This window comes from Mobula hypostoma, chromosome 6, assembly GCF_963921235.1.
Source record: "Mobula hypostoma chromosome 6, sMobHyp1.1, whole genome shotgun sequence".
Lineage (NCBI taxonomy): Eukaryota > Metazoa > Chordata > Chondrichthyes > Myliobatiformes > Myliobatidae > Mobula > Mobula hypostoma.
The window spans coordinates 163535469-163551429 of NC_086102.1; the positions used below are offsets into that span (position 1 = coordinate 163535469).

At 37.1% G+C, this 15961-nt stretch overlaps 1 protein-coding gene across 1 annotated transcript; it reads right to left on the bottom strand.

The window, feature by feature from the left end:
- Positions 1-8191: 8191 nt before the first annotated feature.
- Positions 8192-9784, bottom strand: hoxd11a (homeobox D11a). Its single transcript, XM_063050098.1, has 2 exons — positions 9124-9784; positions 8192-8589 (listed from the first exon to the last, which is right to left on the bottom strand). Exons 1-2 carry the CDS (start codon positions 9779-9781, stop codon positions 8357-8359), a joined length of 891 nt encoding a protein of 296 aa, XP_062906168.1. The 5' UTR covers positions 9782-9784; the 3' UTR covers positions 8192-8356.
- Between the last annotated feature and the right edge of the window lie 6177 nt (positions 9785-15961).

Consider the following 15961-nt stretch of genomic DNA (forward strand, 5'->3'; position numbering starts at 1 on the left):
CTCTAACAAAATATTCCCTGTGTAATTGTGGAAGCCTCTGTACAGCCACATGACTACTGAGCCAATGGAATTTGAATGTGGCCTTGAAGCTCTACCTCCCCGTACGTCACATGATCGGCAGGCCGTTGAATTTGATCTTAACTGCGGTCAACAGCGACACCTACAAAACTAATTCAAATGCGGCTCCCGCTCCTTTTCATTGGAATCTGCGCACAAAGCCCGACTAAAATTCTTCAACTCATGCGGATATCTCTGCCGCCAACAAGAAAATAGTCAAAGCTCGGGTTTTGTTCCGTTTGCTAGAATTGCAACAGCATTTAAAAAGAAGTCTATCGTTAAAAAAAACAATTGCTGAATTGTCTGATTCCCGGGAACCGTACACCTCCTTGCAATGAAACGACTGCAGAGCGGACTTCTGGTACCTTTTGCAGTTCTGGGAAGCGCGAGGGAGTCCATTGTGTGCGGTCTATTTTATTTTAATGTAGAACCGGGCCGGCCATGCAGTGTTTTTTTTCTTGAACAAGTGTGTCAATGAATGGGATCAACATTTCCATCCTTATTGGTATTCACCGGTAGATTGGTTGCTCTTGCGGAAACGTATAATCATGTCACAGCTGCAAATATTTAACGCTATTTCATTACAAGGGAATCAAACCTTCATGAGAGGTAAAAACGAAATGCCCGCAGCAGAGATTGGGTCTGCTTCAAAATCCCACCATGGTGGAAATCTGATATTTCTATTATACAATATCTGTGCTAGGCCAAATCAATACACACCTTGGGGGTGACAATGCACACTTCTTGGGTGCGAAAATTTACACGGACATTTGAGGTTTAAGGCTATGGCGGAGGAAGCGTTACATTTGCGATTCTTCTCATTTATTTGTTGGGGCAGGGGACTGACCTTTAATAAAGATAATTGGGAACTGTGCGTTTATTGCTTTATTCTAAAAACTCTCCCTTAAGGTTAAATTTTTACCACGTCTCCCTGTTGCAGGTCGGTAGTTTCATGAATGATAACGCCTTCCCAAGTATGAAGAATCTTCTAGGCAAAATATTGTGAAAGATAACAAAAACTCTCTGAATGCTTCTCAGCGCTCGTTGCTTATTGAGTTCAGCTCGACGGGTGCTCTTGTAGTTTGTATTTCAACTCCTACTAAGTGCTTTTCCGAACTCTTCGTATCTCGCGGCAATTTGCCAAATGACAACTTGCATTGGTAGCTGACTATTGGGAAAATCTTCTCGGTGGGGACCAGTTAAGGGGGAGCATTCTGACCCCCACATAAAACTAACGGTATTTCCTACTTCACACAAAGAAGTCAGAAGGCGCCAGTGTCAGGGTCAAGGTTGTCCGTGCCGCGTCGTTTCTTTCATAGTTATAACGCCTAGAAATTGTTTTAGAGCTGTGTAACTTTGTCTTTCGCGAAGCATTTAAAATTAATTAAATAATGACAGTGAACATTAGTAATTAAATACGTATATACGATCATGTATGTCACACACCAATGGATGCAAATTGTAGCAGATTATCGGTTGTCGTACACCTACAAATTAATACTTGTGTTATGAATTCTCTCCCCTTTTTTGGCTTCGCTTTGGAATTTTAAATTCGGTGATGGCTATTCCGGCGGTTATGTCAAGTCAGACAGTTATTCCAACCTCGTTTGTGGCTCCTTCACGCTATATAGCATATTTCACTTAAGCAAAGTGTTTGCAGTGAAACACGATAATCTGGATCCCGGGGGGCTTATATCTCTCTGAAATAACTCACTGTCCCCAGGAATCAAACCTGGGTGACGGAAAGTTCCAAAAACCATGAAAATGACTCTGAAGATTGTTGGGCTATTCTTACTTGCGTACAAAATAATATGAATAAGGTTTAAAAGTTCAAAGTAAATTTATTATCGAAGTACATATATGTCACCAAATATATTCGTTTTCTTGCTGGCATACTCAGTAAATCTAAGAACCACTATAGAATCATTGAAAGACCGCACCCAATAGGGCGGACAAGCAACCAATGTGATAAAATCCATGTGATGCAAAGGGATCTGTAAGGCACTCAGACGAGATCGGGTATGTCTGGTAATATTGGTAAATTCGTCTTGATAATGTTCATGTAAATTATTGATGCTCCCAAGTAAACCTAGTCTTCCAAGCAAGGGCCAAAGGATAGTACTAATTTAAATATTCATTCACCTTAGAGTTTTCGAACTTCGGACGAAAACATGGAGATTAAAAGTAAATTACAAGGCGAAAACAAATCAATGAGATTTACAGTTCCTGTAGATGCTGCCTGGCCTGCTGCGTTCCACCAGCATTTTGTGTGCGTTGCTTGAATTTCCAGCATCTGCAGATTTTCTCGTGTTTGCAATTTACAGTTCACGTCTTTAATGCTTCCTCTGTCATTAATTCGCAAAGAACTCAACCCTCAAAGTTTGCTCAACTTAAATATCAATGTAGCTAATATGTTAGTAAAATGAAACAGACTGTTTCAACACCACCAAATAAACGTTACGGATACCATTCAGTAAACACATGGAGAGAGAACGCAGAATATGATACTTAAATTACAGTAATATGCAATAGGAGATTCTCAGCTCATTGCGTACCTTTGCGCGTGGCTCTTTCTACATTATCTAATGCCTCTCACTCTCGACGATATTTGGAATCATGGTAACCAAATCAAGCTGACGGTGATCTTGTAAGCATTCAGAAACATGTAAACAACCAACAGTGTCTTTGGAAGCCCTACGTTTGGAACTAACGCGGCACTATTTTCAGACAGCAGACTCTTCGTGCAGCCTTGAAAGACAGACGTCTTGTGGTCGGCATAATGCAAAACTGCTTTTAGATACAAATCACTTTGTCAATATTTTACAGCGTTTTCGATGGAAACGATGACTTGAACTTAAAGTAGGTCACACAGAGTTCAGAAGTATTTTCTCCACGAGCTCTTTTCCATCCAATGTAAGGCAACTCGCTGCTTAGTAAAAGCCGTACCTATATTAATACCAGCAACATCTGCTCTAGCCGCTAAAATGATGCAACGTTTTTTACCGCAATATTACGTAGGATGCGTTATAATATATTGGTGCATGCATGTGAATATATTTCAGTTATGAATGACCATGTAGAAATCTTGTTATATTTCTGTGTATATTTATTATTTATTTCCAACTTTATTATTTTACTATCATTAGCAAAACTAATAGTAGCGGATTACTGTGTGATCAGACTTTAAATTCCTTCGTAGTAATCGTCAAAGTTTGTTTGTCAACTAAACAAATTAACTTACTGTTTTCAAGAAGTTCTGATTGATATACGATAACTGTTAATTTCAATGAACTCAAATAAAATTGTGTCTGTAAACCAGTATCCGAAAATCTCCCGTATGATAAAAAAACTCATAAAATAAAACGAGTACAGTCGCACTGAAATTAATGACTATGTATTCTTTGAAATATAAAGTGTCCTTGTAGGCAAGGGAGATTATTATAGGATTAAACTACGGTTATCATTTGGGTATATCACCCGACGTGAAGCCAAGTTTTAGCAAAGGATTTTTTGTTGTGTTAGCAGAGTCGAGATAGTAGGGTGACTGATTGGTCTCCGAATGATACTTCCATGTTTAATAACGTAGTTATAAGCTGTTTATGGCAGAAATGTAACTCTTTAAATTGGTTCTAATGACGGAGCTTAATTAAAACCTCGTAATATTTTAAAGCACTAATGTGGAATGTGTTTTGCTGGAAGGATTTTATATAATAGTAACTAGATGGGTATATAGTTAAGCGGAAACAGGGAGAGAACTATATTAAGTTTCAATATGAGTCCTCATTCTCCCCCATTGACTGTAATGCGCCGCCTATAACAGTTTTCCTTAATAAAATGTTCTCTAAAAATGCTGATCGTGCGATTTTAAATCATTGCAATCATTTAATCAAATAAAATTGTTTTGATTTCATTAATTAGCATATTGTTCCTATCAATTTTGGAGGCTCGCATTCCTCTTTATTTCCCCATTAGTCTAGCTGATGTGGTCCTATGGCCCAAACGCTGCCAGCCATTTGTATGCTTCAGTTTTACCTTGACTCGTTGAGCATTTCCTACAAGCATATCTCGAAGTTAAAGATTATTAGCACAATTAGCATGCCGCCAGTTTAACCCTGGGCTTTCTTCAGATAAATGGAGAAAGGATTCTGAAAACAATCCTTTTATCAGAATATCTCTTAAACGTCAGGACAAAATGAACGTTAAGCTTTCGTCAGTGACACCTCAGTTGCATTTAGCAAACTTTCCTCTACTGTTACCACCTGTACATAATTCGGAAATATTTTTGTTCATCGAATGTTTGCAGTTAAATTGTGTCTGAAAGCCAATTTATCGTGTATACGGCCGCCGCTTTCATTATGCTTGGCTTCAAATTGCGAATTACTAACAACACAACTCTTCATATTTAAATCACTTCACTCCTTGCCACATTAAATAAACATTTGCGATTTTTGCTATCACCAAACAATCAAGGAAACATGTAGACAAATGTTGCTACTAGAGAATTAACTTTCCTGCGTTTCGAATGATAGACGTCCACGCAATTTGGCCTTGTTTAATCCGAGTAAACCGCACGCAGGTTTTTAAAATGACCTTCTAAAATGTACAGGCAGACAAAACAAGCTGCTTTATAACAGTTTCTCGTCATTTTAAACAAATATGAAGGTGAAACTATGCGAGAACAATGGAATCGAAAAATCTTCCAACAAAACGGGACTAAAATGTACGATCATATCTACTAGACATCTACTAGGAAAGAACTCGCCAGTTTCGCCATGAGAAAAGGAATCAAGGTCAGAATCTTAGGCTCCGTAGCGTAGATCGAGCGTGAAAAGCATATTTAATCAATGAATAGATATTATCGGATCTGGAGAGGGTATTATTACTGATTACTCTGATCAACCATTATCTATTAAGTAAGTTTCCAATATGGGCAAATCCAATGCGAGAAAAAGAATACATCCTTGTTTAGAAAATAGATTACAAATTTCTAAAACCATACTTGTTTTCAAAGAGATGAAGATTTCACACATGAATATGTACAGAGGTTATGCGTTTGATTCTATTTGAACATTTCATAGAATATAAAAAGAATTATTTCAGTCATTGTAACAAATATTGTTTGTCTCCTATTGTCAGTGAGATGTTTTCATTGCTAACGCGTGTTTGGTGCGGTATTTCCACTTATGCAAAGGAAGAAAGGGATTTGGGGACAAAAACTGCTTATTCTTTCTTCTTTTAACGAAACGAATATAATGGTTAAACATAACCCCATTATCCAGTCAGTACAAACTGAAATTTTAGATGAAATTCATCACTATTTATTTAATAATTTTGTAAAACACTCTGGATTGCAGGGGACTCTAAGGCGGGATCCTGGAAAAACAGAAATTAGAAAGCACTCGTTTAATATGTCTGCTGCCTTTTCAACCAGCCATATCGGGGTATATGAATCATTGTTTAGCATTTATCTGTTCGATGCAACAGTTTCCACGTTTTGCTAAATTGTCCTCACTGGAAATTCAAATTAACAGTGTTAGGTTGTCTTTGCACATTCACAATTATTATGTGAAATTGTTAGACAAATAACCGTCCAAGTTTGAATCTGGGCACGCTACAAAGCCTTTGTTTCGGCCCCATGAATGTAACTTCCACACATCTTCATCCATAACCTTATCAAGCAGCTTAACAAATAACTGAGTAAAATTTTATATATCTCTCCAAATAACACTCATGAATATTTTATGAAAAAAATATATGTTGTATTCGCTACCATTATAACGTAAAGGTTTATTTTCTTCGAAGCGAGCAATTAATTTAACTAGTGAAACAAATCGCAGTTTACCATTGTGATGAACTCCCTTGTATTTAGCTAACTAGAATTTTCTTCGGACTGCTGCTCCAGATATCTGGCGGCAACGGGAAGAGCTATGCCGCTTTAGGCTTAACATGATTTCGGTTAATTTCATGTTCATCCCCGAAAGCCATGGCCACAGACATCGACTGTAAGTCCGGTCTTGGTTCTGAGCTGCAGAGCGCCCCCGTGTGGTTCTTTATAAGCAACCATCTAGGCAATGTTAAGAATACACAGTAAATTTCGCTCGCTGGTCTGTCGTATTTTAATTTCAGCTTAATCTAATCATATATGACTTACTGAATTAAGACATGCAAAGAATAATAATTGACCAAAATTATACGTTATAAGGATAGAGAAAATGTCTAAGGGTTAGATTGACGTTGAAAATTTCACCCACAAAGTCGTAAATCACATTTTCGCCCATTTCTATGGAAACCATGACCCTCGCGGATGATTGGCGTAGTGTACAGGCATACGATGAATATTTCAGTCCGTATGCAAGTAAACTATACCGAGGTTAAGAATAAGAGCAAAAGGATAGTTATATTTACTGTATGTTGCATGCCAACTTTGAAGAGTATTGTCGAATGTATTCTTTAGAATACACAAATTCACGGCGATAACAGAGAATAGGCTCGCATTTTACTGGTTGACTTTTATGCTCGCGCACTGCAGTAGAATGTTATAAATATTGGGGTTTCTGTTTTACATTGATAGGGAAGTTGTAAGGACAACCCAACAGCCACCAGGCGCCTATGTCTTCATAAAGGTTAAAGGCGTTGACCTTGACATTATAGAAGTTCAAAGGCAACGTTATAAGCACCCTCTTCACGAAATATGCTTTAGCATGCTCTCGAGACGATGCCACTTTCTGTGCGTTATCCAGGTCTTCCTTACTTTCAGCAGATTACTCCGACTAAGTTATGTAGGATTTTGTTTTCCTTACATTTTTTCCAAATATCACACGTTATAGATGTAACTGGCTTTCTGCGTTCTTTCTTTTTCAAATTATCTAGACGATCCTATTTACTTCGATTTCCTACGATCCTTTTCTTTCATATAGAATGCGGAAGGCTATCTTAGTGACTAGAAGGTGCAATAAGTCGCCATTAAGCTGTTTCGAGTAGTGAACTTTACGATGTTGTCTAGACAGTTCAAGGTTCTGTAAACAACAATGCTATGTCATGCGGCAGGGAAATTTGGCAATTCTTTTTCGAAGAGTTTTGTGAAGCTTTACTTGCTCTTCTAAGTCTCCGTGGTGAGCTTCAGGTTATCGAAACTTATTAAGCAGTTAAGCCTTTATTATGCATTTATCCCTTTTGCAAACTTTGCATATACGCTGCTACTTGTCTTTAATTATTCACAAGTGGTTCAAATAGATCTGTTAATTAATTTCCAGGTGCTAAATGGAAATAATATTACTTCCAGTATTCAAATTCAAATGAAACTGCGTATTGTGCATATAATCAAAGCAAAACTTTAGTTTAACTCAAAGATTTACATCTGTAGTAGAAATTTTTATTTGGGTGCGTTTATGTTTCCATTTTGTATCAAGGCTATATCACAAATGGTTGTTGCCATAGATGTGAAACTAAGGAACCAGGTATAACATGCTGAAAATAGACGATTAGGCAACCTAAATTATATTTTCGATTTCCACTGTTTCCCCAATGATCTAATATGGTGCAATATTTGGTTCCCGATGTATTTCAGAACCCAATAATAATGGTGAGGTTTGAATGTGGACTTGAGAACCATTTGCGTCGGATTTGTCCATAAAAATGCAAATGGTCATTTCTTTTTAAAATGTTTTATTTGAAAGATTTTGAATAATATTTTTATTCATTTGTAAATAAAAGGTATCCTATCGCATGCATTTAACATGAAATGTCAACTAGTGTGTAACTCGGAAACATTATTCTTAATATCACGTTTCCTTCAAACGTCCCTATCTACAGTATATTAACTCATGATATAATGTAGAAAGATAAAGTAATAAATACGTGTTTTCTTTCCATCAGAATACACAACTTAAACAGTTCTGGTTAGTTTGCCTATACAATTACTAAAAGAAGAAATGGAACATATTATCTTGTCTGATTGACCCATCGCTATGAACTAACAATATACTATTTTAGCCTTCAATTACCTCCGTTTATTGTTGAAAATGAAATGCTTTTTTATCTTCCCTGAATGTCCCGCAGAATTGAGCTTCTTCCTTTGGAACAGAATAACATCAATGCGGAGGTAAGAACGTTCCCTAATTAATATTGCGCCCATGTTGTCTGCACGACCGTGTCACCCCAAATCCAATTCTATGTCAATCGTTTAACCTGTTTTCCACATCAGAAGAGCAAAACTGGTCCATCAAACCTGCAGCCCCTCCTTGTGTAAATAAATATTGGCTAAGGCAGTGAAGATTCGGCCAAAGGGAATCCATCACAGTCACAATAAAGGATTACCAGTAAAAAAGTGCAGGCGGTCTCTGCTAAGTTTCTTTTCTTTCATTCTCCGATTCTGGAACCATATTTTGACTTGTCGGTCGGTGAGGTTTAGCATTCTCGACAATTGCAAACGTTTTTCTTTGTTTATGTAGACATTGAAGAAAAATTCTCGCTCAAGTTCCCGGATTTGATATTTGGTATACGGACATCTTTTCTTTCTGGATCGCTGAGCAGCTGATGGGGAAAGATTAAAAAATGTTACAAATAATCTTATACACATAAACGCCTTTATTTTATTGTACCAAATTAAGCTCACTGCGAAATGGTGTAAAACCAGGCGGTGCTATTGGGTTATACACCGCTGCCACAAATTAATCTTCATAAAGAGGTTTAATGAATATATTTAATCATGTTTTAATTAATTTCTTGTACAGCGATATTAATTTTGAAAGTAAAGGAACAAATCCCGAATTAAGTTTTGTTTTATATGCACGAGCAAATGGATACGAAAACAACAGAAATAACTACTGAACAAATTAGAATGTGGTACAGAAATCATTGCAGAACTTAAAATCGAGTATTCATGATTTTGCATATTCAAAAAAAAAGCCCACCTAAACTGGTTTCCCATCGTAAACAAGCATTATAGCTTTATAGGATCTTATAGGGTATATAAAATCCTGCGTCTGCTTATAAAATTTCACATAAAATCTGTGAGACAAAATGTGTTGGCCCTATATTCTAACCCTGCGTTACCACTGCACCTACTGGATAGGCTGTTTTTGTCGGCCGCACTGTTACCCGACGACTCGCCGAGGTTCTTTTCCGTTGTACCTCCTTTCGTCTGCCCCATAGAAACTTTATCAGATGTTGTAATACTCTGACACGTAGACACGGGCTTTTCGATCAACTGTTCATAATTAGTAGAGTCAGAAATCCCATAGGCTGTCTCAAAGAACTGATCAAAACCTTGCGGGAGTATTCCATTCCTGCCAACAGTGGTGTAGAAATTACAAGATGGATTTGAGCTTGCACGCTGACTGTATACATTATCATTTTTAAACAACATTCCCGTTCTGGCCGGTGGCTGCATGTATTCTCTGTGCATTATCTCTTCTGCAGAGCAGCAAGGAGCACAGTTGCTCCTGTAGTGCCACTTTGTCGGATGTTCTAGCCCGTACTCTCTGAACGACACTTCTCGAACAGGTTGAACCTGAGCTAAATTAGATGAATAAGGAAATGTCATTTGGCAAGAAGTTGTCTGCGGTAAGAACGATGACACTGCCGAGAAATCTGGGGCTGAAACATAGTACGTGCAGCTGGGCAGATACATGCTCGAGTTGCAGCCACCGCGGTCTTCAAACTCAGTCATGTTTTGTTTTCGTGGTTTCGAGAACGAATTATCGGGATTGATAGCGTTAAACATGCTCCATCTATTCTACTCTAAAGGCGTATGAACGGGTCGGCGGACGAGAAAAAAATTGGAAACGTAAGCTGACGTGCAATTCATCTTGATTGATTCTAAGGGTAAACGAGTCATGTGATCCAATGTAGAAATTACCATATATCAGTTTTGGTCATTACGCTCCATCCTTGGGAATCCGCAGATAATTCGAAATTAGCCTATCCACTTTCAGTTGTTGCAAGTTAGCTGCATTCCTTTCCTAGGAACAAGGATTTGAGCTCTGACTCCGGAGAAAGGAAATTTTAGAACAAATAATTTAGTGTGTGCATCATCGTCTGTCACAGATACATCTGTACTTTTGGAAACTTTCGAACCTTCGCTTTTGTTTTAATAGCTTGCTAATTAATTTTCTTAACACGCGACATATTCTGTCGGATAGCATATAAGTTATCATTCTTTATTAATACAGTAAGACATTCCTTGGATAACGAAGACAATTTCTAAACATTTTGTTTTTGTTGACAGACGCAAATGCTGCATTCAGACCAAATTCAAATTTCGAGATGTGATTCAGGAACTTGGAGAAATGTCTGTCGAGGTTAAATATAATGAAGCTATTTTGAATAGGCCAATTTTCATTTTTTTACTTCTATAAATGAAAGTTTCCCTTAACAGATATCTGCAAATGTCTTTTTTAATATATTGCATTTTAAATGACAATCTGTTATTTACATTACCTAAAATAACTGTCCGGCGAGTGTGAATTTAACGTAATATTTTAACACTAACAGGAAATGTATAAATCACATAACTTTTTGAAGTTTAGAGCCTCGTGAACTGCGGGAACCCCCCACCCAAACCCCACCCCCCACCCCTTATGACTAACAGCAAAACATGGCTGAACTACAAAATGTAGAATATTCTCAAGACACTACATTTACTCAAGGTGCACGTATTCCTTCACTGGTTTGCAAAATAAAAGCAATAGCTATGCAAAAAAAAAGTTTAATATACTATACGTTCGAAAATCGTTTTTCTTTATAAAAAGAATTAAAATCGGCTGACCGCCGATGCTTTCCAGCCATCTCGACCTTTATTTCCGATATAGTTTGACTTGCGTAACAGCGAGATTGTGATTTGAAAAGCGTTCGAATCTACATCGGAGTACAACATTGCAATTCTTTGAATGTGACGCCAAACAAGGAAAATTGAGCCTATGAAAGCATGTATGTAACTATAAATGTAAATTGTTATATTGCAAAAATAACTTATTATAGATGAAAATAAAGTTCACTAGTGCAGAAATTTCTGTTCGTATTCTTTTTTATTATTTTTTAATGCTTTGGTCAAAGTATTCTTGTCATTACCCGCATATGACCAAATATCACGCATGACCAAAGTCTGTCAGATTGAAATACGTAAGTGGCTACATTTACGGCTGATTTAGATTCTATACGATCAACCTGGAACGATCTGAGAATAACCCCTAGCATCTACTATCTTAGCTGAATAGAAGCGTATTACTGTTGATTAGAGACCGAACTTTTTTTTTTGTTGGTTACTGAATAAATTTTCTGGAATATACAGACCACTATTTTATTAAGAAGCTACTTAGACGATCCATGTGTGTATCCAGGCGCATACACATATAAAACGTGACATCCGGTCGATGTCAGGGTAAGGCATGTGTACTTCAATTAGAAGAACAAGCATACAGTGGGGTCTTTGCTTATTTAAAATAGCAATGATCTCAGCTCAAATCAAAATATTAAAACCCTCTGCAATTATCGTTAGTGGCAACGAGCACTCCAGAAATACAGAAAAACCAATTAAAAGATTGAATAGTAAGCATTATTGCAGCTAAATGATTAGAAATGCAACCCATCCAACATAGCATGCATAATCATACCGCATTTTAAACTTCCTGATTGAGTGTCATATTTATCTTGTTTTGCTGAGGTAAGTTACGTCGTTGCAGTTGCTATTCATAGAGCCGTGGAGTATACAACTTGTTCAATTATGTTCTGGCTGCAGTATGACTTCTGTTATTCAATATAGTTACTGTGAAAGTTTAATGTACTGGCAAAAGCCTTAATGTAATAAGTGATAAACATTAGACGATCAAACAGTATTAGCCAACGGCACTGAAGAATACTGTTCAATAATATCGCAATAGCTGTGAGCAGAACAGGAATTAAGCGTGGCCTTTGTTCTCGTCTCGTGTTCAGAGCTTAATGCCCGTTGCCCACAAATATCTAGCATACTGCAGAACGTTGAAGAATTAGCGTTAATTCCGCTTTACAAGATGTGTTCTTTTAAACATATAGCTTAGGTTTGCATATTATTCTCTTACATGCGACATAAAGCGATATACGAAACGGCATTGTAGGACGTTTATTTTCTTACGCAATTCTTCGAAGCGACAACCTATGGTTTCAGTTCGACGGTCCAGGAAAATTGTCGTCCCAATTTTTTTTCGCATCGCACGGAAAATTAAATATTTCCAAATTGGAAAGCAACATTCATTGGTCAAGCAAAGTACACCGTCAGTGGCATGTTTGGCTTCTGCTCTCCAAAGAGAGACACTAACTTGACCTTAACTTTGTTATGGCGCCCCCAGTATCTGGAGAACATGTAGAGACACCGTCTGGCAGCTCGACCATAAAAATGAGATGAAAAAGATATTCTGAGCATTCTACAGAATGTTGACCAATTTCTCAAAGCTTGGGGTAATACTGCTGCAAATTCCATAACATTGTTACGGTAAATGTAGGTGTAAATGCTATTTATCTCAGTTAAATTTATCCAGAAGCTGATTGTAAATAAGCTAGCGGAAATTTGGTTCATATTTAATGGCAATCGAAGGTGTTATGCAATGGGATAACTTTCAGAAATTCGGCGCTGCGCTCAGCACTGACCATCCTGCATTAGATAACACTAGTCGATAAATTAGCATGATGACGTTTTTAAATATTATTTTAATTCAATTTACAAATCAATTCGTAATGTCGAAATGCTAGAATCCCTGCCTTTATTTATTTCCAATTAATATTTTAAGCTAGAATGGCAATAACATTAACAAGTATTTTTAATATTACTGAATTTGTGGTCTCATAGTTTTTACTTCAGGCTCTGGAAAGACCGACGTATTTTAATATGTCTGTATATCAAGGTGCAGCCTATGATTTAAAGTTAATGGAGCTGTGGAAATATTACCGTTATCGCGATTGCATTGGGAGTTCTCCTAACTAATGAACAGCGCATTTGCAAATTACTCTGTGTACATTTTTAACGTACTTTATAGTACAACTCACGGAATATTATGCAAATATATACTAATCCTAGTAAAATAGAATTTGATGGAAGCTTTGGCCATTTCGTTATATATCTTATATGGCAAGATGATGCAGGAAACTTTACCCGTGTGTCCTAATCTGAAGAATTTCTCCCATAAAACCTGCCTTCCTGGAAAGTAAAAGGCTCCAGACAATGACAGAGCTTCTCCTTTCATTGCCTAATTCACAGGAACACGGGAAAATGTATGCAACATCTGGGCTACAGGCACCAATTTTTCTTTCATTTACTTGCCAGAAACATGAAGCTCGGGAAATAAGACATGAAAAGTCAGCTTACCACGAAGAAATATTTCAGTCTTGCCCTATGATCACTTTAATTCTGTTAAACATGTGGGCGCATTCTTTACAGCGCAATTCTCTATTTGCATGCGTTGCCCGCAACAGAACAGTCGAATTTCATAAGCACGTTGTCAATATCACGAAATCTAATTGTTTGCCTTCAATTTTCGCAATATATTGAAATCCGGTGAAATGTTGTTGCCGAATCTCAAAAAGATATGCAACATAAAATAATTGCATTTGATATATGTATATTTCTTTGCGTTGGTATGTTCCAATGAATGTTTTAAAGGATTCATGAAAATTGGACGGTGCGTGCTTAATGGGAGCCCAGTCTGAAAGTCACTAGCTGCTTTCTGCCCACCCACTCCCTGATTTGCTAGAAAGAGAAGTAACTCATTTGTTCTCGTTTACATTTTCTGCTAAATGCCTGGACGCAGGCACAGGAAGTTTCACCAGCAGTCCGCATTCATTGCCAATCATAACTTAATTTCATATTAACATTTCAATGAAAAATCTACCATACTTGAAGCCGTCAATTTAAACATTTGTTAGGATCCCGCCGTAATCTTGTCCATAAAACGAAAGCAAAATGATCCTCATCACCAGAGGTTGCTGTCGTTTGACTCCATTCTTGAAGGTCGATCGTTATTGCTATGTTTCTCAGGAAACTGTAATTTCTAAAGAGCCTGAGTCGACGTAGTAGTAGTAGTGTTAAAAGTAGGTCGCCGTGGGAGATTAAATGAATTAGAGTATAATTATTGCTTCAAGTGAAGTAGACCGCATCTTTTAACTGATCGAATAAATGCTAATCTACTGGCAGAATAGGTGAATTCATCTAAACTGTTCCGTGCAAGTTTGCGTTTAATTAATTACTCTTATGATTGTTTATTCTTTCTGCAGATTTGGAAAATGAATAATTTAAAATTAATGGATAACTCTTACATCGTGGGACACCTAAATATTTCCCTTCAAATCATGGTTAATTGTGCATGAAAATTGAAACTTTGGATAATACCTCCCAAACGGGAGAATTAAGTAGCTTCAATCCACATCAGAATTCATTAGATTAAAAGTAAAAGGGGAGATCATGGGGCGTGTAAAGTATTACCGGTTTCTACTTGACTCAATTTTCGCTTTAATATGCGGAGATATATTTGTTTAGTTTAGTCTTCATTTAGCATGCTTACAGTTTCCGCGTAACAAAATATTCCAGCGGCCGGCAGATAGCTTAGATTGATCGGTAAAATCAGGAAATGTACTGAGGAGCTTGTGTCGTAACGGAATGACATTGGTACAATAATAATACCATCGTTTGGAAGCGATTGATTTTGAAACTACGTAGGATGTAATTTGTCTGTTCGGCATTTGATATTTCCCAGTTCCGTGACTGCTGCACCAAGTTAATATATGTCTAAATTTAAAAAAAACGAGCGTATACATACTGAAATATTTAGAAACCGGCCCTTCAATAAGTATGTTGCTGGATTGAAACAACAGCAATAAATCAATTGTATAAAAAAAAGAGGTGTGCGTTTTTTTCTTTTTTTTATTATGTTTCGAGTGGGTCTTCACAGGACGCAAGAAAAATGCAAGTATGTGGCTTCGTGTACTTTGTTTATTTAATTTCCGAGTTCCGACGCAGTTGTTTATTTGTGTTATCGCTGTTCACCTGTAATCTCAGTGGAGGAACTCCGAATAATGCAGCCGAAATCGGCGCAATCTTCAAAACAACGTGGCTCCACTTACATTGTAACCTGGCACAGAATGCAAATACTTCGTGCATCTCTTCCTGATTAAACCTCATTGCTATCATATCATACATTGCCATCATATATCCCGTAAACGCGCTCCCTTCGAAAGATTTATTTAATTCTCCTGGTCAAATGTACATCCTTATAAGATTTTCAAACATATTAGAATTAATCGATTATCGGCTCCAATTTTACAAGATAATTACAAGTAAAGAACATGAAGTATATACAAATGGAAATTTGTTTCGACATACGTTTTATTATTACTCAATTTACATAGAGTGCATGCATAATAATTATATATTTACCGTTAAAATGCGAATGTTCCATTCTAATTACCTGTTGTACTTACATTCTCCAAATGCAGAATATCTGTTTGTTACTCAAGTAGACAGTCATGGGGCAATTTAAACAAACCGAAAAAGCGAAATAATTACAAATATCATTGAAACTTATCAATACTGATGAGAGGGCGTTGGCACGTTATCCACGGACAGCAAGATACAGGCTACAAAAAGTCAACTTTTTGCCTTTTGGCCAAATTCCCACTATAACAAATTTTCACGAGGTATCCGTAGTTTGCATCTCAATCCCTGCATGCTGCTGAGGTTTAACTAAGCCAACACGCCCTGGACTAGGGGCAGTGGCAATGTAACGGTAGATTGCTGCTTTATATGACAGCACGTCAAAAGAGCACCTTTCCATTAAAAATGGATATTCTTGATCTACATGCTTTCTGCGAGCAAGCTTAATTACCATTTTAAAAAGTTCAACTCACGACATTAAAACTCACATTTAGACTTTACTTTGGT

Bases quoted from the DNA above. Each gene is read 5' to 3' on its own strand.
- hoxd11a (XM_063050098.1), bottom strand. From the start codon at position 9,781: ATGTTTAACGCTATCAATCCCGATAATTCGTTCTCGAAACCACGAAAA. The intron at 8,590-9,123 runs GTAGGTGCAGTG...TTTCCCCATCAG, and splicing joins CGACAAAAACAGCCTATCCA to CTGCTCAGCGATCCAGAAAG.